This window comes from Liolophura sinensis, chromosome 1 (genome assembly GCF_032854445.1).
Source record: "Liolophura sinensis isolate JHLJ2023 chromosome 1, CUHK_Ljap_v2, whole genome shotgun sequence".
NCBI classification, from domain to species: Eukaryota; Metazoa; Mollusca; class Polyplacophora; order Chitonida; family Chitonidae; genus Liolophura; species Liolophura sinensis.
Genome location: NC_088295.1, coordinates 1,844,978 through 1,872,546, shown reverse-complemented (window position 1 = coordinate 1,872,546; position 27,569 = coordinate 1,844,978). Strand labels below are relative to the sequence as shown.

The 27,569-nt window shown below is 40.3% G+C and overlaps 2 protein-coding genes and 1 non-coding gene across 3 annotated transcripts in view; 1 reads left to right on the top strand and 2 right to left on the bottom strand.

Annotated features, from left to right (window-relative positions):
* Positions 1 to 376, bottom strand: part of LOC135467688 (TATA element modulatory factor-like) — a 44,099-nt gene extending 43,723 nt beyond the window's left edge. The window contains 1 exon segment of the mRNA XM_064745500.1: positions 249 to 376. The gene's annotated coding sequence lies outside the window, so the exon portion shown is untranslated.
* Positions 377 to 607: 231 nt separating this feature from the next.
* Positions 608 to 716, top strand: Trnai-uau (transfer RNA isoleucine (anticodon UAU)). The gene is made up of 2 exons: positions 608 to 645; positions 681 to 716. It is a non-coding gene; the product is annotated as a tRNA-Ile (tRNA).
* A 6,978-nt stretch (positions 717 to 7,694) lies between these two features.
* Positions 7,695 to 27,569, bottom strand: part of LOC135462192 (fringe glycosyltransferase-like) — a 44,691-nt gene continuing 24,816 nt past the window's right edge. Inside the window, exons 5-10 of the mRNA XM_064739589.1 lie at positions 22,412 to 22,559; positions 17,786 to 17,871; positions 14,812 to 14,882; positions 13,986 to 14,077; positions 13,639 to 13,721; positions 7,695 to 11,725 (exon numbers count right to left, since the gene is read on the bottom strand). Of these exons, the coding sequence (XP_064595659.1) occupies positions 11,653 to 11,725; positions 13,639 to 13,721; positions 13,986 to 14,077; positions 14,812 to 14,882; positions 17,786 to 17,871; positions 22,412 to 22,559 (553 nt within the window). The 3' untranslated portion in view covers positions 7,695 to 11,652. The remainder of the gene's footprint in view (positions 11,726 to 13,638; positions 13,722 to 13,985; positions 14,078 to 14,811; positions 14,883 to 17,785; positions 17,872 to 22,411; positions 22,560 to 27,569) is intronic.

Below are 27,569 nucleotides of genomic sequence, written 5' to 3'. Positions count from 1 at the left end.
GAGGTGGGCATGGAGAAAGAGCTGTTAGGTCTAGAATGAACAGAGTGTAAGTTTTCATGTTTATGTGTTCAGCCGTAGATGTCTATCGCTCATTGTACTACCAGACTTCAGGCATATCTGCTGAGGTTTCTCCTCGTATGTCGTATGTACCCTCTCTGGGTTAGTAACCCCACTCCACAACAAAAATTACGACAACAACAACAACAACACGGATGAAATGTACATAGGATGAACATTCCAGTGTTTACCTTCAGTAACACGAACACAAAACACAGATATGTCAGCCACCGTCAGTCCTAATAATGACATACATTCCAAAATCAAGAACTGGTTACTGTCTGAGATTGTCAAACACGTCAACAACATCGCCCTGATGACACTGACAGCGCCATGTTGGATTTTGTTGACGTGCACCTTGTACCGAACTGACCTGAGAAATACTCAACAATTCATTTATTTTGCTGTCTGTGGTGCTTATTTATTACCAGAAATACAACCATATATTAAATTAACTGCAATCTACATAAAAATCGGTCAATTTAAGGTGGCAATAAGAGCACGGTTTGGTCTTCCTTTATAATGTTAGTTTAGCTTGCCACCACTCAGCGCTCCAGTGGCTCAGTCGGTTAGCGCGCCGTACTTATAGACAGTACCTTCACCGTGTGTACACGGTCTGAGGAATGCGGAGGTCGTGAGTTCGATCCTCACCTGGAGCAGCTATGTTTTTGGCACCACTCATGGCGTGTTTTTGGTGCTGTTTTAATATCGGCATAACATCACCGTGAGTCATATAAAGATCTGGATGGTCCAAATTCGCTAGTCCGAGAACTTACAACTTATAGAACTGCTATGAACCATGAACTATGAACAACGCAGCACCTGAAGCATTGGCTTGTCCTATATTAATAGTGTCTTGGATTTGAAAACGTTAAAGACATTTAAATGTTGTTATCCAAGCTACTGAGAGAACACATACTACAGTTTTAGAAGTGTACATGAAACTGTTAATATTAACGGAACGAACACTGACAGAACGACCATGCAGATAACATTTCTAACTTGGTTTTTCCCTCTATTCCAACAGGACGACATAAACACACGACCACGCCGTTATTTATGGGGTCTGCATAAAGTCAGTGAAATGAAAATATCAATCATGTTTCTGCAAATGACGTACTAGCTATATGTGTATGTGCAGACAGGAAAGGAAGTGTGGACCAATCTCGTTTTTGCAAATGACGGACTAGCTATATATGTGTATGTGCAGACGGGAAAGGAAATGTGAACAAATCACGTTTTTGCAAATAACGAACTAGCTGTGTGTGTGCAGACGAGAACGGAAATGTGGACCAATCATATTTTTGCAAACGACGGACTAGCTGCGTGTGTGCAGACGAGAAAGGAAATGTTGACAGCCTTAATGCATCATTATACATGTGAATAACACAAATATTCTTAATATGCGCGTTATTCAACAGCGTTAAATGTGCTACCTCCATATTTAATATATCTGACATTCATTCGGTCGACGGACAAGATGAATTTCATAATGTCTCACAATAATTATCTATGTTTCACGTGATGTGTTTTATTTCTGATCGCATTTCTAAGTTATGCTTTTCCTTCGAAGTTAGTATAGACATTATACTGAACTATGCATGTACGTAAAACACGTATGCAAGATCTTGGCATGTGTAGTTTTGTTAGAGAAGTCTCCACAATCCAGCTACAACACTTACTTTTTTATTTTTAATGATTTTTGCTGATATTAACGATTTTCTCTGTTTTGTTTGATAATTCGCTATATGTTGCAATATGACCTGCACTGTCAAGCACTGATTGTCCGACGGGGTGTCTGTCGTGACTGAGGCATTTCTAGCGTTCCTTCTGATCGGATAGAGATCATTTCAAGGGTTACGATGGGACTGTTTCTTCAAGAACAAAATCTTCGGTACAATTTGCCAGATGCGCATGCGATGTCAGACAGATATGACCTCGTCTAAGGCAAATTTGCTTCAGTTTGAGAAGATACGTCAGCAATGGGTGAGATAATTTGTCTTTACGTGGCGTAAGATTAAGTAAAAGTGGAAGCGACGGAGAAATTAAATTTAACACATGTAATTGAGAGATGTACTGTGTTTATGATAACTGCATATCTACAATTTAGAATCAACAATTAAGGTTAAGATTAATCTTTATCAACTTAAACATTCGTTTTTAAACAAATATATTTTGCAAATGGAGTAGTTCTTTGAATTTAGTTTTGATCAAACATTGAAAGTCTATAAAAGTTTTAAGTATACTCAACTGTTTAGTATATGTTGTCTGTATACGTGTAGTATTTTTATTGCTGTCAACTTTGCATCATATTGCTATATACGTGTAGTATTTTTATTGCTGTCAACTTTGCATCATATTGCTATATACGTGTAGTATTTTTATTGCTGTCAACTTTGCATCATATTGCTATATACGTGTAGTATTTTTATTGCTGTCAACTTTGCATCATATTGCTATATACGCGTAGTATTTTTATCATTGTCAACATTGCATCAACTTTTAGTGTCCAGGTTTCAACGACTACAGTTTTAGGACACAAATTGCTCACATCATCAGCATTTGTGGCCAATGCCTTTTGTTAATTACGACAAATGTTAAGATACATACATGTATATTATAATATGAACCATCATTATAATATACATGTATGTATAATAAAATTTACTTATTGTCGACAGCTTTTGACGTCCTCTGTTTTATTTTTTGTTGATTCATTTAAGCATTTTAAGAAGTGTGTAAAATAACATGGTATAAAGCAAAAATAACTGAAACTCAAAACGTTTCAAGGCAAAGAAAATCTTAGTGTAAAGCATATGTCAAATGAAAGAGGACTGAACACTGTCCATAAAAATAGTTCCATTTATTTATTATTTTAGAATTTTTTTACCCAGCAAAATGCATTTGAAACTATGAATTTTTTTTGGTCATATTGTGTCCAGAGACGTCACTAAAGATTTAATTTTTTCTACCTAGCAAAATGTATTTGAAACTCTGAATTTTTTCTGGTCATATTGTGTCCAGAGACGTCACTTTCGGTTTTGCCACTCAACACGCACACATTACTTGATTTCATCAATGAAAAACCATATATTTATAGATATAAGAATGCATTTGCTGGATGGACCTTGAAACGAACTATTTCAAAAAAAAAGAACAAAAAGACGTGACGTGGTTGAAACGTGACGTGGTTTTTATCAGATTCATACTTCATTTCAACGTTTTCATTGCTTTTAATTTTATATCTTTAGAATGTAGGCACAGGCACTGGCGCCAAAAAGGAATTATGGTGACCGTCGGTGAATGCTTGATTAAAGCAGCCATTCTGCAAGTATTGCTTTCGCGACGTATCCCACATCAGTTCGAACATTCAGTTGAACAGTCATATAAAATATATGTCAAAAACTAAAACGGAACAAAACGGCCATAATTTCAATGAAAATGAACAGAACAGCACGAAATTCGTAGATTTAATATATGTTATCACTTGTCAAAGTGATGCCACATAACAAGCTGCAGTTCAAATTATGACAAACCGTCTCAAGGACGGCCAAAGTTCAAAAACGGCCATAAGCGAAACGGCTCGAAATTTGAACTTTATTCGTGTATTAAACACATGGGCAATGAACCAAGTTTCAGCACCATGAACCGTAAATGACTAGAATTCGTGGAAAATGTTTCGTCACTGAATGACATGTGGTCGCAGGGTAAACCTCTTTAGCAACCCTCCCCCCATCCCCCCAACCAAAGCCGACAAATAATCATCCCGTATCATTTGTTTTTTTTACCATACATGACTGCAGGAATAGAGTGATTAAAGCTTTGTCAAAAGTGTAATTTAAAGTTACACAGATTGCTTCTGGAAATAAAGTTACAGAGTTAAACATGTTATGCGCAATATGTTATGGTATGTTTTATATGATTGAGTTTTCATTTCTAAAAACAACATTTAATTAAAGATCATATATGGCTCATGACGTCAACAAATTCACGTAAAAGCATGCGCATTGTCCTGCTGTATGTACATCAATTAACATTCATCAATTTGAACTAAACGTTGATTGATTTTAAGTGAAACTGACATCTAAAATGCATACTTATCTCTTTTCATGTTCAGATATTTTTTTAATTAAACGACTTAAAAGCACATACCGTATTGGTTTGCAGAGAGTGGTCAATTTATTCCTTTCCAAAAAAAAAATGACTACTGGAGAACCCATTACACAAACTGACCAGTGAATGTTGATACAGCTCATGCGATACTTGCAAGCTCAGTGGTCAAGAGCTAATCCTCCTCCTGCAGAACCCATTAGATAACTTGGCCAGCGAGGGTTCCTACAGTTCACATGACACTTAGAAGCTCATTGGTCAAGAGCTAACTCTCCTCATGGATAACCCATCAGACAAACTGGCCAGTGAGTGTCCATACAGTTCATTCGACACTTACAAACCCCCTTCTGGAGAACCCGTCAGACATGTTGTCCAGCCAGTGCCCCTATAGTTCACGTAACATTTACAAGCTCAGTCATAAAGAAATAATCCTTCTTCTGGAGAAGCCATCAGACAAACTGGCCAGTGAGTGTCCATACAGTTCATTCAACACTTACAAACCCCCTTCTGAAGAACCCGTCAGACATGTTGTCCAGCCAGTGCCCCTATAGTTCACGTAACATTTACAAGCTCAGTCATCAAGAAATAATCCTTCTCCTGGAGAAGCCATCAGACAAACTGGCCAGTGAGTGTCCATACAGTTCATTCGACACTTACAAACCCCCTTCTAGAGAACCCGTCAGACATGTTGTCCAGCCAGTGCCCCTATAGTTCACATAACATTTACAAGCTCAGTCATCAAGAAATAATCCTTCTCCTGGAGAAGCCATCAGACAAACTGGCCAGTGAGTGTCCACATAGGTCATGTAACCCCCTTCTGGAGAACCTGTCAGACATGTTGTCCAGCCAGTGCCCCTATAGTTCGCATAACATTTACAAGCTCAGTCATCAAGAAATAATCCTTCTTCTGGAGAAGCCATCAGACAAACTGGCCAGTGAGTGTCCATACAGTTCATTCGACACTTACAAACCCCCTTCTGGAGAACCCGTCAGACATGTTGTCCAGCCAGTGCCCCTATAGTTCACGTAACATTTACAAGCTCAGTCATCAAGAAATAATCCTTCTCCTGGAGAAGCCATCAGACAAACTGGCCAATGAGTGTCCACATAGGTCATGTAACACTTACAAGTTTTTTGGTCAAGAGCTAATCCTCCTCCTGCAGAACCCATTAGATAACTTGGCCAGCGAGGGTTCCTACAGTTCACATGACACTTAGAAGCTCATTGGTCAAGAGCTAACTCTCCTCATGGATAACCCATCAGACAAACTGGCCAGTGAGTGTCCACATAGGTCATGTAACACTTACAAGCCCCCTTCTGGAGAACCTGTCAGACATGTTGTCCAGCCAGTGCCCCTATAGTTCACGTAACATTTACAAGCTCAGTCATCAAGAAACAATCCTTCTCCTGGAGAAGCCATCAGACAAACTGGCCAGTGAGTGTCCATACAGTTCATTCGACACTTACAAGCCCCCTTCTGGAGAACCCGTCAGACATGTTGTCCAGCCAGTGCCCCTATAGTTCACATAACATTTACAAGCTCAGTCATCAAGAAACAATCCTTCTCCTGGAGAAGCCATCAGACAAACTGGCCAGTGAGTGTCCATACAGTTCATTCGACACTTACAAACCCCCTTCTGGAGAACCCGTCAGACATGTTGTCCAGCCAGTGCCCCTATAGTTCACATAACATTTACAAGCTCAGTCATCAAGAAATAATCCTTCTTCTGGAGAAGCCATCAGACAAACTGGCCAGTGAGTGTCCACATAGGTCATGTAACCCCCTTCTGGAGAACCTGTCAGACATGTTGTCCAGCCAGTGCCCCTATAGTTCACGTAACATTTACAAGCTCAGTCATCAAGAAATAATCCTTCTTCTGGAGAAGCCATCAGACAAACTGGCCAGTGAGTGTCCATACAGTTCATTCGACACTTACAAGCCCCCTTCTGGAGAACCCGTCAGACATGTTGTCCAGCCAGTGCCCCTATAGTTCACGTAACATTTACAAGCTCAGCCATCAAGAAATAATCCTTCTTCTGGAAAAGCCATCAGACAAACTGGCCAGTGAGTGTCCATACAGTTCATTCGACACTTACAAACCCCCTTCTAGAGAACCCGTCAGACATGTTGTCCAGCCAGTGCCCCTATAGTTCACGTAACATTTACAAGCTCAGTCATCAAGAAATAATCCTTCTCCTGGAAAAGCCATCAGACAAACTGGCCAGTGAGTGTCCATACAGTTCATTCAACACTTACAAACCCCCTTCTGGAGAACCCGTCAGACATGTTGTCCAGCCAGTGCCCCTATAGTTCACGTAACATTTACAAGCTCAGTCATCAAGAAATAATCCTTCTTCTGGAGAAGCCATCAGACAAACTGGCCAGTGAGTGTCCATACAGTTCATTCAACACTTACAAACCCCCTTCTGGAGAACCCGTCAGACATGTTGTCCAGCCAGTGCCCCTATAGTTCGCATAACATTTACAAGCTCAGTCATCAAGAAATAATCCTTCTTCTGGAGAAGCCATCAGACAAACTGGCCAATGAGTGTCCACATAGGTCATGTAACACTTACAAGTTTTTTGGTCAAGAGCTAATCCTCCTCCTGCAGAACCCATTAGATAACTTGGCCAGTGAGGGTTCCTATAGGTCATGTAACACTTACAAGCTCATTGGTCAAGAGCTAATCCTCCTCCCGCAGAACCCATTAGATAACCTGGCCAGTGAGGGTTCCTATAGGTCATGTAACACTTACAAGCTTATTGGTCAAGAGCTAATCCTCCTCATGCAGAACCCATTAGATAACCTGGCCAGTGAAGGTTCCTATAGGTCATGTAACACTTACAAGCTTATTGGTCAAGAGCTAATCCTCCTCATGCAGAACCCATTAAACAACTTGGCCAGCGAGAGTTCCTATAGGTCATGTAACACTTACAAGCTCATTTGTCAAGAGCTAATCCTCCTCGTGCAGACCCCATTAGATAACTTGGCCAGTGAGGGTTCCTATAGGTCATGTAACACTTACAAGCTCATTGGTCAAGAGCTAATCCTCCTCATGCAGAACCCATTAGATAACTTGGCCAGTGAGGGTTCCTATAGGTCATGTAACACTTACAAGCTTATTGGTCAAGAGCTAATCCTCCTCCTGCAGAACCCATTAGATAACTTGGCCAGTGAGGGTTCCTATAGGTCATGTAACACTTACAAGCTCATTGGCCATGAGATGATCCTTCTCCTGAAGAGCGCATTAAACAACTTGGCCAGAGAGGTCCATAAAGCAGTCAACTCCCAGGTGCTCTGTAAACCTGGAGATAATTATGAACTTGATCATCAACCTAGTTGTTAGTTGATAAGATTATTCACACAGGCTGATCCTCTCTGCAGGTGCTGTGATATAAAACTTTACAACATGCCAAACACACAGTATTTACGGTAGATTAAAACAAGACCACATTTGCCTGAATGATCATCTCTGGCTACAGGCATGATGAACAAATGACAGGTGAAAGAAACAACACATTAAAATGTCAAAATAACAATTTTATTCAATGTTTGGGAACAGATGTAAGTTAGCACCACAGGGCTCATATGAGCTAATGCTTCATTTGCTCAATGTAATCAGGTAGATCTGACAACTACAACAACTGGGGCCAGACCTAATATCGCCAACAAAAATGTAACAAAGAGTCAATGAACACTGTGCAATCCAAAACACTAATGTGAAAGTGAAAAACAAACATAAACAGGCAAAACTGGAAATTGCTTCTAATCTCACAACTGAATCTTATCAAAGAATGAAAAAACAAGCAAAAAACATTCAGATCCTTTAACGTCTGAATTGTTCAAAAGTAAAACCTAGGAGATGTTATCTATCTGAGCCATCAAGAAGATCACATTCTCAGAGTACATGGCAGGCTCCTGACAATTAGCAGTAATCTGAGAGTCTGTCAACAGATCTGCAAGTTTGCCAACTGAGAGTTTGCCAACAGAATTTACTGAGAGTTTACCAACAGAACAATCTAAAAGTTTGATACAAGAATAATCAAGAGTTGCTATTAGAGTAATCTGAGGATTTGCAACACAAAATAATTGTTAGTAATCTCATAGTTTTTCAACAGAGCAATAGGTATTGAGGGTAATTCTTGGACAAATGACTTTAATTTTCTATTCTTTAAGAGTAGGGGCAAAAGGCAATAACTGTTTAATTTGAGACACTGAAATCTATCATAAAATTTTCAATGTAGCAAATTAAGTAAAATACTTCCAGAAGCCATCATGGATTAACTGGATGGTAATGACCATGAACTGATGTAATAGTACACACGTATGTGTTTAACATGTGCTCACACTGTAGGTACCACGAACTGATGTAATAGTACACACGTATGTGTTTAACATGTGTTCACACTGTAGGTACCACAAACTGATGTAATAGTACACACATATGTGTTTAACATGTGTTCACACTGTAGGTACCACGAACTGTATAATAGTATACACGTATGTGTTTAACATGTGTTCACACTGTAGGTACCACAAACTGATGTAATAGTACACACGTATGTGTTTAACATGTGTTCCCACTGTAGGTGCCATGAACTGATGTAATAGTATACATGTATGTGTTTAACATGTGTTCACTTTGTAGGTACCACAAAATCATTTAATAGTACACACGTATGTGTTTCACATGTGTTCACACTGTAGGTACCACAAACTGATGTAATAGTACACACGTATGTAGGTACCACAAAATCATTTAATAGTACACACGTATGTGTTTCACATGTGTTCACACTGTAGGTACCACAAACTGATGTAATAGTACACACGTATGTGTTTAACATGTGTTCACACTGTAGGTACCACGAACTGATGTAATAGTACACACGTATGTGTTTAACATGTGTTCACATTGTAGTTACCATGAACTGAGCCTGCATGTACAATCACCATGTGGATCAGCGAGCTAATCAAAACCTACGTGACATGTAACAACTGATGATGGGAATACAAGATTCACATGGTCAGATAAACTGACCACCAGCAGGCAAGTCCACTGGAAGACATCACACGGCCAGAGGTACAAAAATACTGTACAAGGGAAATCTCACAAAGGCTTATGACATCCATGAGCCAGACATTAGCAGTTTTAACACCAAGTTACACAATATTATGCACTGTAAATCTTCTCTTGAATTTTGATATACATATATATGTATGTATGACATCCTGCTTATAGTAGAAAAGGAGGTGTTTCCAAAGATACAGAAACACATGAGGAAAATGTTTAGTGAATGTTGAAGTGGTTCTGTCAACGACAAACTTTAATGAGATGCAATCGAACAGTACACAATGTCAGCATGAATGTACCCGTCGGACAACCCCGATATAGACTGAGCACACAACAGTAACTGACCTGAGAAAACACCTTTCTCCTTGTACATTCACACATATAAACTTTGTGTACGGGATACCTGTCTACCAACTGCATGAAATGCAACAAATATCACCGTAAAACACACAAGAGAAATTGCATAGACACAACATAAAAGATGACGACCCATGACAGATCGAGTAAAACACAACCGGCTAGAAATCTGGATAGTTAATCTTTGCTTAAAATATATATATATATATATCTATATAATAAGTATATACAAAAGACCACAAAGACAAAGGCTATAAGTACAGGAAGTAGCACACATCTAAAACATAAGCTTAAAATGACGCACCTGATTTGTAACACTATTGCCATTGATTTATGGAATGATCAAGGAAATGGTAAAAATGATGCAAAGATAAAACAAAAACTAATAAATAATGATTAAAAATATTTGCAAAGGTCACAATTTACAAACACAGATTATATTAAATATCTTCTTTTATCAGCTGGCTTTTGTTACCAAGGTCAGTAAAAATCTGCAATCAATAGGGGAGTTTCCAGTTCGCACTCTTTTATCACTGAAGGTAAAAAATGTCCCAATGTGCCATTTGACCTGTCCGAAATTATGGGCAACTATTTTTATTATATATACTACAACACTGGTGCCTTGTAAAAGTTTCAAAAAAGGTTATGTAGAGGAGACGAATGAGTGAGAAAACTGAGGAGCCAGACCTTTGTAAACTCAAGAAATTCCTGAAGAAAAGCTTTTTCTTTTATGTACCATATTAAAAATATAGTGAGAAAGGTGAATGTCAAAAATGAATGTCCACAAAAAGTTGCCAAACAACTTTTACAGGTCACATGATACAGAAGGGCTATTTTTACCTTTAGGAACAAAAGAGCTTGAATGCCAAACTCCCGTATTGCTTCACCTTTAGATCACAATTCAGCCCAAAAGCCATACAAGTCGTATTATTACACTTAACACCTGGTTCCCAAGGAAACCAGAGCAGAAGCTTGCAAAGCACAGGAAGGATTATAAATGTGAAATCAGTGTAGGACAGGAAATATGAGAGTACTAAAATGAAATCTTACACACAATGCTGATCAATATATGAGGCACATAATACACAGCTTTCGTGAAATACAAACAATAATGAATTAAACACACTGAGCACGCTCTGCTTTATCTAACATGTAAACAACAGAAATGGTGAAGGAAAAAGAGAATAAGAGGAACAGCACACAGTGATGTTTGTACATATTTACATTTATGAAGTATGTGCAGAAGTCAACAATAAGCCCTGAGATCACAAACCTTTCTCAATCTTACCGTGACATTACCCGCCAAGTTTTCCTAGTATTCCAGGGTTTACCCTGAAACTCACAGAGAACATTTCACAGAAGTCTCAACTGCGTTTCAGTCTTCGTTCACAAAAAAAGATAAGGTTTTAGTTGCAACATTGCAATAGTTTTTTTTATGCACATAAAAATGCATTTTCCAAGGTTAAACCAGTATTTTACCTGTCCCAAAAGGTTGATAAGACAGGCAAAGTGTTTGATCCCGATTGATGACAGATAAAGTGTTTGATCCAGATTGACAAGATAAGGAAAGTGTTTGATCTCAGGGCTGACTGTGTTTATTAGGTGTGACATTAATTATGCTAATGTAAGTATTATAAGATAACTATACGATCACATCTCAGCTGCACTAGCAGTCTTATATAAATGTTACCTCCATTTTATAGATACTACAAGTACCAGTAATATCAAAAGTCAACTATCTCGTTCATTTGTTTTGTCTTCAGCTTCATCTTTTGTCATATTATGGAAGACACGTAATAAGTCAGGGACTTAAAAAACACATTCTGGAAGACAAGGAAGAAAAAAGATAATGCCAAGCAAGGGCATATAAATTGCAAGGAGAGGAGGGAACCAAAAGTAGTCTCCCCTGAGTGCTCATTCCCAAGGGCTGGCATGGTTATGAGATCTTGCCATTAGGTAGTTGTCACTACTGAAGTGACTGATGCAGTTGCCAGCAGCCTTCACACCCATCAACTTCTCTTCTGGCTGGACATCTGACTGGTTAATTCTGAGTTAGGCCTGCTTTTTGTACAAGCTCTCACACTGTTTGAAGTATGGAAATAGGTGACAATGCAAGGAGTACAGCCTGTAACACAGAGAGCAGTTTGTCAGTTAAGTATTCACAAGATAAAACATGTATGGTTTTTTTTTAACGATATAATGAGCCAAATGGATGCAATCAAACAGAAATGAGATGTTCATGACAAACAGTACAAAAAATATGATGTGCTGTCAACTAATTCTTCATATATATATATGTATATAACGGCATTTTTCACAATACTGAAGAATGTATTCACAGGACAGCAGTTAGGTTTTTGGTCAGAGGAAATCTTGTAGAGCTGAAGGGAAAACACTGCACATAGCCAGGGACATGACAGCATGGATCATGAGATACAAGAGATTGTCACAGCTTGTCCAGCATGTTACATTTTCCCCCACGCTTTGTATATTTTTGCCAGAACATTTGGTTACAGTGTGAACATGGCCCTGTATCAACATTTAGTAAGCACTCCTGTGCAGGAAGTGGGGTTACTTCATATAAACAGTATAGTCACTTCATACAAACAGTATAGTCACTTCATACAAACAGTATAGTCACTTCATACAAACAGTATAGTCACTTCATACAAACAGTATAGTCACTTCGTACAAACAGTATAGTCACTTCGTACAAACAGTATAGTCACTTCATATAAACAGTATAGTCACTTCATACAAACAGTATAGTCACTTCATACAAACGGTATAGTCACTTCCTATAAACAGTATAGTCACTTCGTACAAACAGTATAGTCACTTCATACAAACAGTATAGTCACTTCGTATAAACAGTATAGTCACTCGTATAAACAGTATAGTCACTTCATACAAACAGTATAGTCACTTCGTATAAACAGTATAGTCACTTCATACAAACAGTATAGTCACTTCGTATAAACAGTATAGTCACTTCGTATAAACAGTATAGTCACTTCATATAAACAGTATAGTCACTTCATACAAACAGTATAGTCACTTCGTATAAACAGTATAGTCACTTCATACAAACAGTATAGTCACTTCATATAAACAGTATAGTCACTTCGTATAAACAGTATAGTCACTTCATATAAACAGTATAGTCACTTCATATAAACAGTATAGTCACTTCGTATAAACAGTATAGTCACTCGTATAAACAGTATAGTCACTTCATATAAACAGTATAGTCACTTCATACAAACAGTATTTGCCCCATATGAAATGAGTCACACACTGAGAATAAAAATGTTGGTGTCACTTAAGGCCTGAGTTTATACATCATTCATTAGATTATTTCTCTTTGAAACATTTTTCACTTCTCACCAGATGTTATTTTTTAGAAACCAGAAATGAAGAATTTGTCTTCAGTGGGATAAATTCATTCCTAAAGTTCAGCATTTTTCAAGTGATAGATTTTGCATATTTCTTATTGATTCATCCACCTTATAATGCCATTTAGGATTTTCCTGACATTCTATCAATTTCTTTTCAGAAAAACCTACGCGTTGGCATAAAAGGTATCATTTTAAGACCTTTATGTGCTTCTCAATGTCCATTTACACAAACCAAACTTTAGGTGGACAGTACTGGAATTTCTCAACCTTCTCCCATGTTTGCAAGGTGTTATTCAAGCATATTCCAAAGGCATTTTTCTGTTTAGACTGATAAAATTATGCAATGAAATTGACCAATCCATCCAATGTAGTTTTGTCTCCAAAACCTAATTATAAATACGCATAAACTGCACTGAAAGCTGCTCCTTCATATGCAAAAAAGGTTGAAGAATTAAGGTATATGAGGTCACTAAGCATGTTGGAAACTTATTCACCCATACATTGTTGTTTGCTGTTATGTCAGACCATGTCAGGCCAAATTAACATTTTGATCCTGACTTTGGCAGATGTTGTCAAGTAACACCAGTACTGGGTCAATATATTAGAGTCTAGCTTCAATTAACATGTGGGCCTGGCTTACCTGGTGGGGTCCTGTGAGGGGTCAAACCCAGCCACTTCTACCACATTCATCTTATCCCCATACTGTGAGTAGCTGAAGGTTATCTGTAATAAACAAACCAAGCATGTCATCAGCACATTGATACAATATGATGTCCCCTACTGATGGCTCTTGAATAAGAGTTCTCAAAAGATTACATTTGATTCTATTAATGTTCTGTAAATCTACATAACAACCAGTCCTTCCCTTACCCCTTCCCCCAACTACAATTCCAAATACATTTAAATAAAGTTGAACAGACCAAACACCTAGGCAATATTTTGTTGGCGGTGTACAATAGGTTACCTGTTTAGACGTGCATTTCGTACCTGACTGGAGAGACCATCCCTGAGTAACCACAAAGCTTCCAGGTGAGAATGCAGGTTCTGAATAACCGTTAACCTCTTGCCCAGCACATGATCTACAATCAGGAGAACACAATTCCAGGTAAGCAGACCATCTCAAGCACGTGCCACTACTGTGCCCCTTGTGTAGAAATATAGAAACTGCTAAACTTTATGTATCTGAAGTCATAAAAAGACTACAAATGTCATCAAATTATTTTGATCAGATTTTTCAGATTTTTTACCAAAATAAGTTAAACTGTCCAACACAATAAAGAAAATGTCAAGTGAATTTGCGGTTAAGTGAACAGGTGAGGTCATATTTAGGCCGTTATGCTTGGTTCAGTGAAAACTAGGGCTGGGTGCCCATAAAGACATTCCAGCCGATGATACGCGTATGTTAACTTGTGAGAGATGGCCGATCAGGTGAGATTAGCTGTGGACGGGAAACAATAGAGAATGGCAGTGGGTGAGGGGACAGGATATGGGAGAGAGAAGCTGGCGACTGTTCTCCTCACGCTCACCAGACTGCCTGCATGCAGGCCAGCCACCCAGCCAGCGAGCCAGCCAGCGAGTCCTCTCACAGAGTCAATATTCACACAGCTCACACTCAGCAAAAGTTTGTGGCAAACAGAACTTGAGCCAGCTCAGTTATGACCTTGTGTTCCAACTCCTGAGCACATGAGTTCCCATACTGAGCAAACCAGCCGGATGGACAAGCACCTATAATTCATAATCAATAGTGAACAGCTGGACAAAGGAAGCCCAGAGACTGGGTGGAAGGTTAAAAGGGAACAAGTGGAGTACATACGTATGATGTAGCCAATGGTGCAGTCATCTGGCAGGCGAATCTTCTCACCAACTGTCATGAGGCGACCACCACTACAACAACAACAGGATTCAATACCTACAGATACAGTCAGAGACCTCCACTACAGACATGTCCATGAAAATCTTATCTAACAGCTGAGAAAACAATTAGGTAGACAGCAGATATACATGTACAAGTAGTCATTTTTTCTAGCCACTGTTCACTCCTTACTTGGCCAATCACACATGTATGGTGGAAGTTAGGCAGAGAGGAGGACAGCTCAGCTGGAGCACTCAACTGCATCCCATAAGTGATAAACTAAGATAATTGCTATCCTGAGCAATACGGAGCTGGATTTGAACATGTAACCTGATGGGCGAGAGCTACACTTACAACCTTAGGGCAGCACTGTCTTAGCATCTAGCTAGCACACACACACACACAAGGAAGCCGATACATGTGGTACAAAGTAACATGAGCTCGGTTTATAAATATCTTATTCACAGGCTCATTATGTAATTTTTATTGTTTTGAACAGGAATCAATGTCTGCCTCATTGTGGTTCATGTGAGACTGCCTGAGGCAGGCAGAGTCCCATTAAAGTGAGCACACTGTGTGTTTATGAGTCCAGATGTAGGTAATAGCTGTGATACTGACGTAAGTGGAGCTGGGGCACTCGTGTGCAGAGGTCAGGTAAACTAAGCCTACCTATTGACACAGTGGATTGACAAGACAATACCAGCCAGGCTTAGCTAACAGACCATCTTCAGGGATGTCTACATGGATATGTTAGCTCAGCCTGTCTCCATCACACGATCAGTGAGGGAGATGTGGAGGGTAAGCGATCCGCACACATGCACCTCCTCTCTCACAGTCTAGCCCCCCCACCTCCACCCGTCTACCTGGGCCAGGTGTGAAAAGTGTCTGGGGAGACTTCGAGTGGTGTGAATATCTCCTACGGGGGTATGTGGCTGTGAGCTACATGCTTGCAGGTCTCAGATTAGAATCTAAATATCAGATTCCCTGCTAGAAGTTAACACCTACTTTCAGACTTGCCCTAATTTCAAAAAGTGTATGATCATTAATTTGTTTCTTTGATTTCTGGCTTGTTTGGGGTTTAACTTTGCTTTCAAACTCTTTTTGGTCATGTCATGCGACATCTCTTTGCAACAGGCCGGACCCAATGCCGACATGTTTAGACTGCTGCCTCACTGAAATGCAAGACACTAGTCATGATGCCCTACTCAGTCACATTTTAGTGACAAGAGACACAACACCAGTCACATTACACGAACACCAGACATGACACCTCACCCAGTCACATTTTACAGACACCATACATGACACCGCACACAGTTCCATTATACTGACACCAGGTCGACCAATACTGGCCTGAGTGTGACATGACACTGCAGTCACATTGTATGAACACCAGACATGACACTTCAGCTAGTCACATTATACGGACATCATGGCACCCCACCCAGTCACATAATACTGACACCATACAGGACACAACACATAGTCACATCAAACTGACACCATACATGACAGCACACATAGTCACATCCTACCGACACCATATATGACACCACATGCAGTAACATCATACATGACACCACACAAAATCACATTAGTACTGGCCTATTCCTCTTATACGCCAAGTGAGATAGTACCAACAATACAGATCCTAGTCTTGAGTATGACTCAAATTAGGACTGAGCCTTAGAATTAAAATTTACACGTATCAGTGTTAAAAGCTTATGCATTCATTCAGAATCTAGAGCACATGTGTAAAACATGTGTAAAAGTCCTGATGAGGGCATCAGGGAACACTTTCTATGCTGGTCACAGCTTCAGTGCTGACAAATACCACAGCTCCATGTATAACACAGGGAACACTTTCTATGCTGGATACAGCTTCAGTGCTGACAAATACCACAGCTCCATGTATAACATAGGGAACACTGTCTATGCTGGATACAGCTTCAGTGCTGACAAATACCACAGCTCCATGTATAACACAGGGAACACTTTTTATGCTGGATACAGATTCAGTGCTGACCATTAGCACAGCTCCATGTATAACATAGGGAACACTGCCTATGCTGGCCACAGCTTCAGTGCTGACAAATAGCACAGCTCAATGTATAACACAGAGAATGCTTTGGTCTTTCTACATTACATCATTGTGGCTTCAGAATTAACCAGGTCTCACTCACTCTCAGATCGCCAATAGTGTGGCTAACAACAACTAACCTAAGCTCCCAATGCTATTCCAAAGTAGTATTAAAGTCTCTATTTCCTGTCATTAAGAATAATGAGTGGTAATGAGAGTCTGGCATGAGGGCGTGATATCCCCTCCCCCTCGCTCTCCCCAGCAGTTGGTAATGACCTGTCAGTACCCACAGCTCTCAGCATCATAAACCACCGTTTGCCATGGGTCGTCTGCTGAGGCATTTGCAAACACAAGCATTTTACAATTAGCCTAATAACCAATACAATGTCCTCCATATATTACAATATGTCATTATAGACAATTCATTTTCATATCAAATCTTTCATTTCAGATAATATATATACCAGAAAAAAGCTGTTTTCAGTGTTGAATTTGGGAGAGATTTGAAACTAAAGATTTGACCTTTTTTAGATTTGATTCTAAATTATACTGAACATTGTGGCTAAAAGTAAGGTCACAAATAAGTACAACAGCACCTTTTCTTTAATGGTGAATTTTGCCTTTTGAAAACAGATTGTGTTTAATCGTGTATTTCAAGCAATCTTAGGTTACTCTTAAAACATTTCCCGCATGCAGACATGAAGTTATATATGCTGAGGGTTTTACCTTTTTTTTTCTTCTTGTAAATTTCTTCAAAGTCATATAAATGTTTTCTAAATCACTCTCTAGTTGTACCCCTATGCTGTTTTTCCACTATGAACAGCCCTACAGGTAGATGTACATCTGTAGTCTTACCTGGCATGTGGACTCATCTTCAGAGCCAGGCTACGACTGATACAGAAGCCGGCTCCACCTGTGGCAAACCAAAACGCCAACTTCACCTGTCAAAATACAATCACACAGATAAACTAAATGATCTTAGTAGAGAAAACAGATGTCATACTTTTACATTAGTTTATCAAATACACTGTTTGTAGATGGAATTGTTTTACGTATGTAAGTACATGTATGTCTTAGATGACGTTATGGGATACTACATGTGTGTATAATCATAATGTCTGACATGTACGAGATGACCACAAATTACAATACTACCCACAACTCAGTGAAGCCCTCACACAGCCTGTTCACCATGTACGACATGTACGAGATGACCACAAATTACAATACTACCCACAACTCAGTGAAACCCTCACACAGCCTGTTCACCATGTACGACATGTACGAGATGACCACAAATTACAATACTACCCACAACTCAGTGAAGCCCTCACACAGCCTGTTCACCATGTACGACATGTACGAGATGACCACAAATTACAATACTACCCACAACTCAGTGAAACCCTCACACAGCCTGTTCACCATGTACGACATGTACGAGATGACCACAAATTACAATACTACCCACAACTCAGTGAAGCCCTCACACAGCCTGTTCACCATGTACGACATGTACGAGATGACCACAAATTACAATACTACCCACAACTCAGTGAAGCCCTCGCACAGCCTGTTCACCATGTACGACATGTACGAGATGACCACAAATTACAATACTACCCACAACTCAGTGAAGCCCTCACACAGCCTGTTCACCATGTACGACATGTACGAGATGACCACAAATTACAATACTACCCACAACTCAGTGAAACCCTCACACAGCCTGTTCACCATGTACGACATGTACGAGATGACCACAAATTACAATACTACCCACAACTCAGTGAAGCCCTCACACAGCCTGTTCACCATGTACGACATGTACGAGATGACCACAAATTACAATACTACCCACAACTCAGTGAAGCCCTCGCACAGCCTGTTCACCATGTACGACATGTACGAGATGACCACAAATTACAATACTACCCACAACTCAGTGAAGCCCTCACACAGCCTGTTCACCATGTACGACATGTACGAGATGACCACAAATTACAATACTACCCACAACTCAGTGAAACCCTCACACAGCCTGTTCACCATGTACGACATGTACGAGATGACCACAAATTACAATACTACCCACAACTCAGTGAAACCCTCACACAGCCTGTTCACGATGTACGACATGTACGAGATGACCACAAATTACAATACTACCCACAACTCAGTGAAACCCTCACACAGCCTGTTCACCATGTACGACATGTACGAGATGACCACAAATTACAATACTACCCACAACTCAGTGAAACCCTCACACAGCCTGTTCACCATGTACGACATGTACGAGATAACCACAAATTACAATACTACCCACAACTCAGTGAAACCCTCACACAGCCTGTTCACCATGTACGACATGTACGAGATGACCACAAATTACAATACTACCCACAACTCAGTGAAACCCTCACACAGCCTGTTCACCATGTACGACATGTACGAGATGACCACAAATTACAATACTACCCACAACTCAGTGAAACCCTCACACAGCCTGTTCACCATGTACGACATGTACGAGATGACCACAAATTACAATACTACCCACAACTCAGTGAAACCCTCACACAGCCTGTTCACCATGTACGACATGTACGAGATGACCACAAATTACAATACTACCCACAACTCAGTGAAACCCTCACACAGCCTGTTCACCATGTACGACATGTACGAGATGACCACAAATTACAATACTACCCACAACTCAGTGAAGCCCTCACACAGCCTGTTCACCATGTACGACATGTACGAGATGACCACAAATTACAATACTACCCACAACTCAGTGAAACCCTCACACAGCCTGTTCACGATGTACGACGTACGAGATGACCACAAATTACAATACTACCCACAACTCAATGAAACCCTCACACAGCCTGTTCACCATGTACGACATGTACGAGATGACCACAAATTACAATACTACCCACAACTCAGTGAAGCCCTCACACAGCCTGTTCACCATGTACGACATGTACGAGATGACCACAAATTACAATACTACCCACAACTCAGTGAAGCCCTCACACAGCCTGTTCACCATGTACGACATGTACGAGATGACCACAAATTACAATACTACCCACAACTCAGTGAAACCCTCACACAGCCTGTTCACCATGTACGACATGTACGAGATGACCACAAATTACAATACTACCCACAACTCAGTGAAACCCTCACACAGCCTGTTCACCATGTACGACATGTACGAGATGACCACAAATTACAATACTACCCACAACTCAGTGAAGCCCTCACACAGCCTGTTCACCATGTACGACATGTACGAGATGACCACAAATTACAATACTACCCACAACTCAGTGAAGCCCTCACACAGCCTGTTCACCGTGTACGACATGTACGAGATGACCACAAATTACAATACTACCCACAACTCAGTGAAGCCCTCACACAGCCTGTTCACCATGTACGACATGTACGAGATGACCACAAATTACAATACTACCCACAACTCAGTGAAACCCTCACACAGCCTGTTCACCATGTACGACATGTACGAGATGACCACAAATTACAATACTACCCACAACTCAGTGAAACCCTCACACAGCCTGTTCACCATGTACGACATGTACGAGATGACCACAAATTACAATACTACCCACAACTCAGTGAAACCCTCACACAGCCTGTTCACCATGTACGACATGTACGAGATGACCACAAATTACAATACTACCCACAACTCAGTGAAACCCTCACACAGCCTGTTCACCATGTACGACATGTACGAGATGACCACAAATTACAATACTACCCACAACTCAGTGAAGCCCTCACACAGCCTGTTCACCATGTACGACATGTACGAGATGACCACAAATTACAATACTACCCACAACTCAGTGAAGCCCTCACACAGCCTGTTCACCATGTACGACATGTACGAGATGACCACAAATTACAATACTACCCACAACTCAGTGAAGCCCTCACACAGCCTGTTCACCATGTACAACATGTACGAGATGACCACAAATTACAATACTACCCACAACTCAGTGAAACCCTCACACAGCCTGTTCACCATGTACGACATGTACGAGATGACCACAAATTACAATACTACCCACAACTCAGTGAAACCCTCACACAGCCTGTTCACCATGTACGACATGTACGAGATGACCACAAATTACAATACTACCCACAACTCAGTGAAACCCTCACACAGCCTGTTCACCATGTACGACATGTACGAGATGACCACAAATTACAATACTACCCACAACTCAGTGAAGCCCTCACACAGCCTGTTCACCATGTACGACATGTACGAGATGACCACAAATTACAATACTACCCACAACTCAGTGAAGACCTCACACAGCCTGTTCACCGTCAGGTGATAAATACTGACAAAAACTGACACAGAAAGATAACTAATTTGTCTGACACAAATCTCTGATCAGGATCAATCATTTAACAATCACACTGTACAACACTTTTGACGCTTGTGACACAAATGTTACCTTATTATCAGGCTATGTCATAGCAGCCTTACACATGGAGAATCTATACCATTTCCAGAAGCACAAAAGTGCCTTAAAATGACACCTTGTTGACAAAAATTGCATTTTTCTGGTATGAAATTTTTTTCTGGCTTCATAAAGAACCCTCTTAAATGGCCTTCTATCAATCATTCAATCAGAACTATCACAAAATGTGTTATCTGAAGATGCTAAACTCAGGTGAAGTACAGTACATGGACAGATGTTTAACTCCTCGAGCACAGAGCAGGAACGAGATTCATGTTTTGTGGGATACACAGTTCACCAGTTTTATGAGCAAGTCCGAGCTATTCAGTGCGTGACTGGGTACACATGTAGCCCTCTAACCTCCATTACCGGCACATGCACCCCAGGACTACCCCAGGACTACGGGTACACTACTCTTACTAGGGAAGGGCTCAGCTGATATTTGTAAAAATCTGCCTCCTTGTAACACTGACATTTGAGGAGTAGACCCATCAAATCTGACATTTCCATTTTACATCAATACAGCCAGATACTATCAATGTTTTCAGTTAGCACTACACAGACCTGGATCATGTCATATGTCTTAACAACATACCACACATTTCTCAGCACTTCATACTAACACCCCAAGCTGTTGAAAGCATCAGATGCAAATGTGTGTGGCATAGCTCAAATTAAAGTTTTGCAATTAAGTTTTTTTTTTTTTCAAGGGTAATGAAGTGAGAAACATGAATCCACAGAATGATTAGAATTATCGCTCAGGGAATAGCCAGAAGGAGCTTTGTACTGAAGGTCCAATTTATGTCTCCCCAGTGGATATTTATTCAGTAGACTAGGCCTTTCTCTTATCTTGCTTGTCAGATGTGATTAATTTAAATCCAGCATAATGAGATTACATGCGATTAATGTAATGATAGAGGTTAATTAAGTGTGAGCTGGTATCAGGTACACTTACCCCCTGGTTTTCGCGGTCCACAATCTCAATCGGGTGCTTAAGGCTGGGTTTGCCCAGGTACCAGTCATCTGTGTGGTTGTACTGCTGCAGAAGTCTGACCAGTTCTGGGACATTCACATACGTGTCATCGTCTATGTGACAGAACCACCTGAGCAAATCAAAAACAGGACGATAACACTTTAAGTTAACACAGGATGATAAAGTCTTCACCTAACACAGGACAACAAAGTCTTCACCTAGCACATGACTATAAATTTTTCACCTAGCACATGACTATAAATTTTTCACCTAGCACAAGACTATAAATTCTCCACCTACCACATAACTATAAATTCTTCACCTAGCACGACTATAAATTCTTCACCTAGCACAAGACTATAAAGTCTCCAGCTAACACAGGACGATAAAGTCTCCAGCTAACACAGGATGATACAATCTCCAGCTAACACAAGACGATAAAGTCTCCAGCTAACACAGGACGATACAATCTCCAGCTAACACAGGACGATAAAGTCTCCAGCTAACACAGGACGATAAAGTCTCCAGCTAACACAGGACGATAAAGTCTCCAGCTAACAGTTATCACAGGTGTAACAATGTACTTTAGGGTAAGACAGGAGAATGAGTTATCACAGGTGTAACAATGTACTTCAGGGTAAGACAGGAGAGTGAGTTATCACAGGTGTAACAATGTACTTTAGGGTAAGACAGGAGAGTGAGTTATCACAGGTGTAACAATGTACTTCAGGTAAGACAGGAGACTGAGTTATCACAGGTGTAACAATGTACTTCAGCATAAGACAGGAGACAGTTATCACAGGTGTAACAATGTACTTTAGGGTAAGACAGGAGAGTGAGTTATCACAGGTGTAACAATGTACTTCAGGTAAGACAGGAGACTGAGTTATCACAGGTGTAACAATGTACTTCAGCATAAGACAGGAGACAGTTATCACAGGTGTAACAATGTACTTTAGGGTAAGACAGGAGAGTGAGTTATCACAGGTGTAACAATGTACTTCAGGGTAAGACAGGAGAGCCAGTGGGTGATGCCTCCTTCATGTAGCTCAACCTCCTTAAATCATCCTAGCTAATTAGCAGCACCTTAATTACTGTAAAATTAGGAGGGTGTTAATGTGTTGGGGTCAACTTTCAGCCCCACTCCATGGGGTAAAGGTCAAGGCTGGGGTAACTAGCAGATAAAGTTGTAATCTGAGACACACTTGTGTTCCCTCCCTCCTAACCCAACAACATGTACATAGATGCAGACCTTCCATACTGTCACCCTAATCATGCCTACAAGAGTGTTATCAGAGCAGAATCTGACACATTACATACAGCAACTTTATACAACATTTTGTGTCTAAAATAATAATCTCTCCATTTGTACGAGGAAAATACAATGTTCTTGATTGCTTAAGTGTAACATTTAATTTCCAAAATGCAAAGTGTTACTCCAATGACGGGAATTTTTCATAAGATTGAATGTAAATCAAGAACAGGACACTAAACTGAGCAGTCTCACAGCCAGTAATACAGATATAAGAACAGGACACTAAACTGAGCAGTCTCTCAGCCAGTAATACAGATGCAAGCACAGGACACTAAGCTGAGCAGTCTCACAGCCAGTAATACAGATGTAAGAACAGGACACTAAGCTGAGCAGTGTCACAGCCAGTCATAGAGATGTAAGGACATGGTACTAAACTGAGCAGTCTCACAGCCAGTAATACAGATGTAAGAACGGGACACTAAACTGAGCAGTCTCACAGCCAGTCATACAGATGTAAGAACAGGACACTAAACTGAGCAGTCTCACAGCCAGTAATACAGATGTAAGAACAGGACACTAAACTAAGCAGTCTCACAGCCAGTAATACAGATGTAAGAACAGGACACTAAGCTGAGCAGTCTCACAGCCAGTAATACAGATGTAAGAATAGGACACTAAGCTGAGCAGTGTCACAGCCAGTCATAGAGATGTAAGGACATGGTACAAAACTGAGCAGTCTCACAGCCAGTAATACAGATGTAAGAACAGGACACTAACCTGAGCAGTCTCACAGCCAGTAATACAGATGTAAGAACAGGACACTAAGCTGAGCAGTCTAACAGCCAGTCATAGAGATGTAAGGACATGGTACTAAGCTGAGCAGTCTCACAGCCAGTAATACAGATGTAAGAACGGGACACTAAACTGAGCAGTCTAACAGCCAGTAATACAGATGTAAGAATAGGACACTAAGCTGAGCAGTCTCACAGCCAGTAACATAGATGTAAGAACAGGACACTAAGCTGAGCAGTCTAACAGCCAGTAATACAGATGTAAGAACAGGATACTAAGCTGAGCAGTCTCATATCCAGTAACATAGATGTAAAAACAGGACACTAAGCTGAGCAGTCTCGCATCCCGTCATACAGATGTAAAGACATGACACTAAGCTGAGCAGTCTAACAGCCAGTAATACAGATATAAGGACATGACACTAAGCTGAGCAGTCTCACATCCAGTCATACACATGTAAGAACATGGCACTCAGTTGAGCAGTCTAACAGCCAGTCATACAGATGTAAAAACAGGACACTAAGCTGAGCAGTAGCAGTCTCACAGCCAGTAACATAGATGTAAGAACAGGACACTAAGCTGAGCAGTCTAACAGCCAGTAACATAGATGTAAGAACAGGATACTAAGCTGAGCAGTCTCATATCCAGTAACATAGATGTAAGAACAGGACACTAAGCTGAGCAGTCTAACAGGCAGTAACATAGATGTAAGAACAGGACACTAAGCTGAGCAGTCTAACAGCCAGTAACATAGATATAAGAACAGGACACTAAGCTGAGCAGTCTAACAGCCAGTAATACAGATATAAGGACAGGACACTAAGCTGAGCAGTCTGGCAGCCAGTCATACAGATATAAGGACATGACACTAAGCTGAGCAGTCTAACAGCCAGTAATACAGATATAAGAACATGGCACTAAGCTGAGCAGTCTAACAGCCAGTAATACAGATGTAAGAATAGGACACTAAGCTGAGCAGTCTAACAGCCAGTCATACAGATATAAGAACAGGGCACTAAGCTGAGCAGTCTAACAGCCAGTAATACAGATATAAGAACATGGCACTAAGCTGAGCAGTCTAACAGCCAGTAATACAGATGTAAGAATAGGACACTAAGCTGAGCAGTCTAACAGCCAGTAACATAGATGTAAGAACAGGACACTAAGCTGAGCAGTCTCACAGCCAGTAATACAGATGTAAGAACAGGACACTAAGCTGAGCAGTCTAACAGCCAGTAACATAGATGTAAGAACAGGACACTAAGCTGAGCAGTCTAACAGCCAGTAATACAGATGTAAGAACAGGACACTAAGCTGAGCAGTCTAACAGCCAGTAACATAGATGTAAGAACAGGACACTAAGCTGAGCAGTCTCACATCCAGTAATACAGATATAAGAACATGATGCTAAGCTGAGCAGTCTCACAGCCAGTAATACAGATATAAGAACACGGCACTAAGCTCAGCAGTCTCACATCCAGTAACACAGATATAAGTAATCTATGTGTAATCATGGGTTTACATTAAACTCACAGTAATAGGAAGTTTCCAGTATGACCACATCAAGAGTCTCCATTTCAACATGATTTATGACTACAACGGAGATATGTTAGTGGGAAGTGTACTCACCTGTAAGTCTATTTTAATTAATTTAAAGTGTATTGTATATTTGTTTCAACAGGTAAATACTAAATGTGCTACATATGTGAGTCTACGCTTCAAAGAGGTATGCATGAAAAGGTGCGCTACAAGTGCTATATACATTTACTTCAAACGGGTTAGTATCAAAGTGTGCCCTATATTCACTGCAAACAACTAACTTATCATATATTAAAGTGTGCCAGGAACCTGCAGATGGTCGTGGGTTTCCCCCAGGCTGTGCCCGGTTTCCACCCTCCATAATGCTGGTCGCCATCGTATAAGTGAAATATTCTTGAGTACGGCGTAAAACACCAATCAAATAAATAAATAAATAAATAAATTAAAGTGTGTGTACACGTATCTTTACTTAAACAGGTACTTATATTCATGTGTTAAAATGTTGCGTATCTACTTGAAGCAGGTACACAATGAAGACTGGTATATATGCATCAGACAGGTATACGTACATAGATGTAAAGTGTTTTCATGTGCAAGCTTTATCTTCAGGGTTGTTCTAATGTAATATGCCAAAGAAACAAACCTTTGATCTTCACCCCGACATGTTATCAAGCATATCAGAACAAACGCATCTCTACAAATAACCTCTAAGTACATATCGGCCTGAGGATCACAAACAGAACAAAGGGCTATTAGTGTGTATAAGGGACAAGTGTTATTGTAGCCTACAAGAAGCTCGATTAGACATTTCACACATAGGATTGTTACTCCTGATTGTAGATTGTGAAATCTACACCAGGTACAAAACAATTTGTGATTGTAGGTGTGTGATCTACAAATCAGCCAAAAGTAAACAGTTCACAATACACCATCTGTTTTCACACAGCAAAAACTCCCCAATCTTGGCTGGTTTGTACATTTTTATCCAGTCGGATTCATGTGAACTGCGGCCAGTATTGAAGGCCAGGTAGCTTCTGTATGTGGTCTAACTGTGTTGCTGAGGGGAATATCTTTAGGGGTATAGCCAGCCGCTGACAGGAGGAGCAGGCTGGTAACCTCTGTCCCCGGTTGACCACTAACAGGGACTACTGTCTGTTGTTTATAGCATATCCTGTTGCTTTCAATGTTTACTCAACAGGGTCGGGATCAGAAACTGTAAACTAGGCCATCAACAACTCACGTTATGACATAACACCAGCTACATACACAGCCCTATCATAAACTTTTGTGGAGTGTGTTTATGTATGCAAGTCACCTCATGGCCTTTAGAAGAAATGACACCCACAAGTTTTTTCCTTCACATCACTTACATTTCATGACACAACATTAAAAAATCATAGATGAATTATGTTTTTTTTTTCATCATCACAATTTATCTTAATATCTTGCCCTTGAATGTCCAGATTTTCCCTTTTCATACATAACTAGGGCTTTGTTGCACATAAGCCCTGCTGTGTTACATGTATAACAGTACATCTGGGTGAGAATACCTTA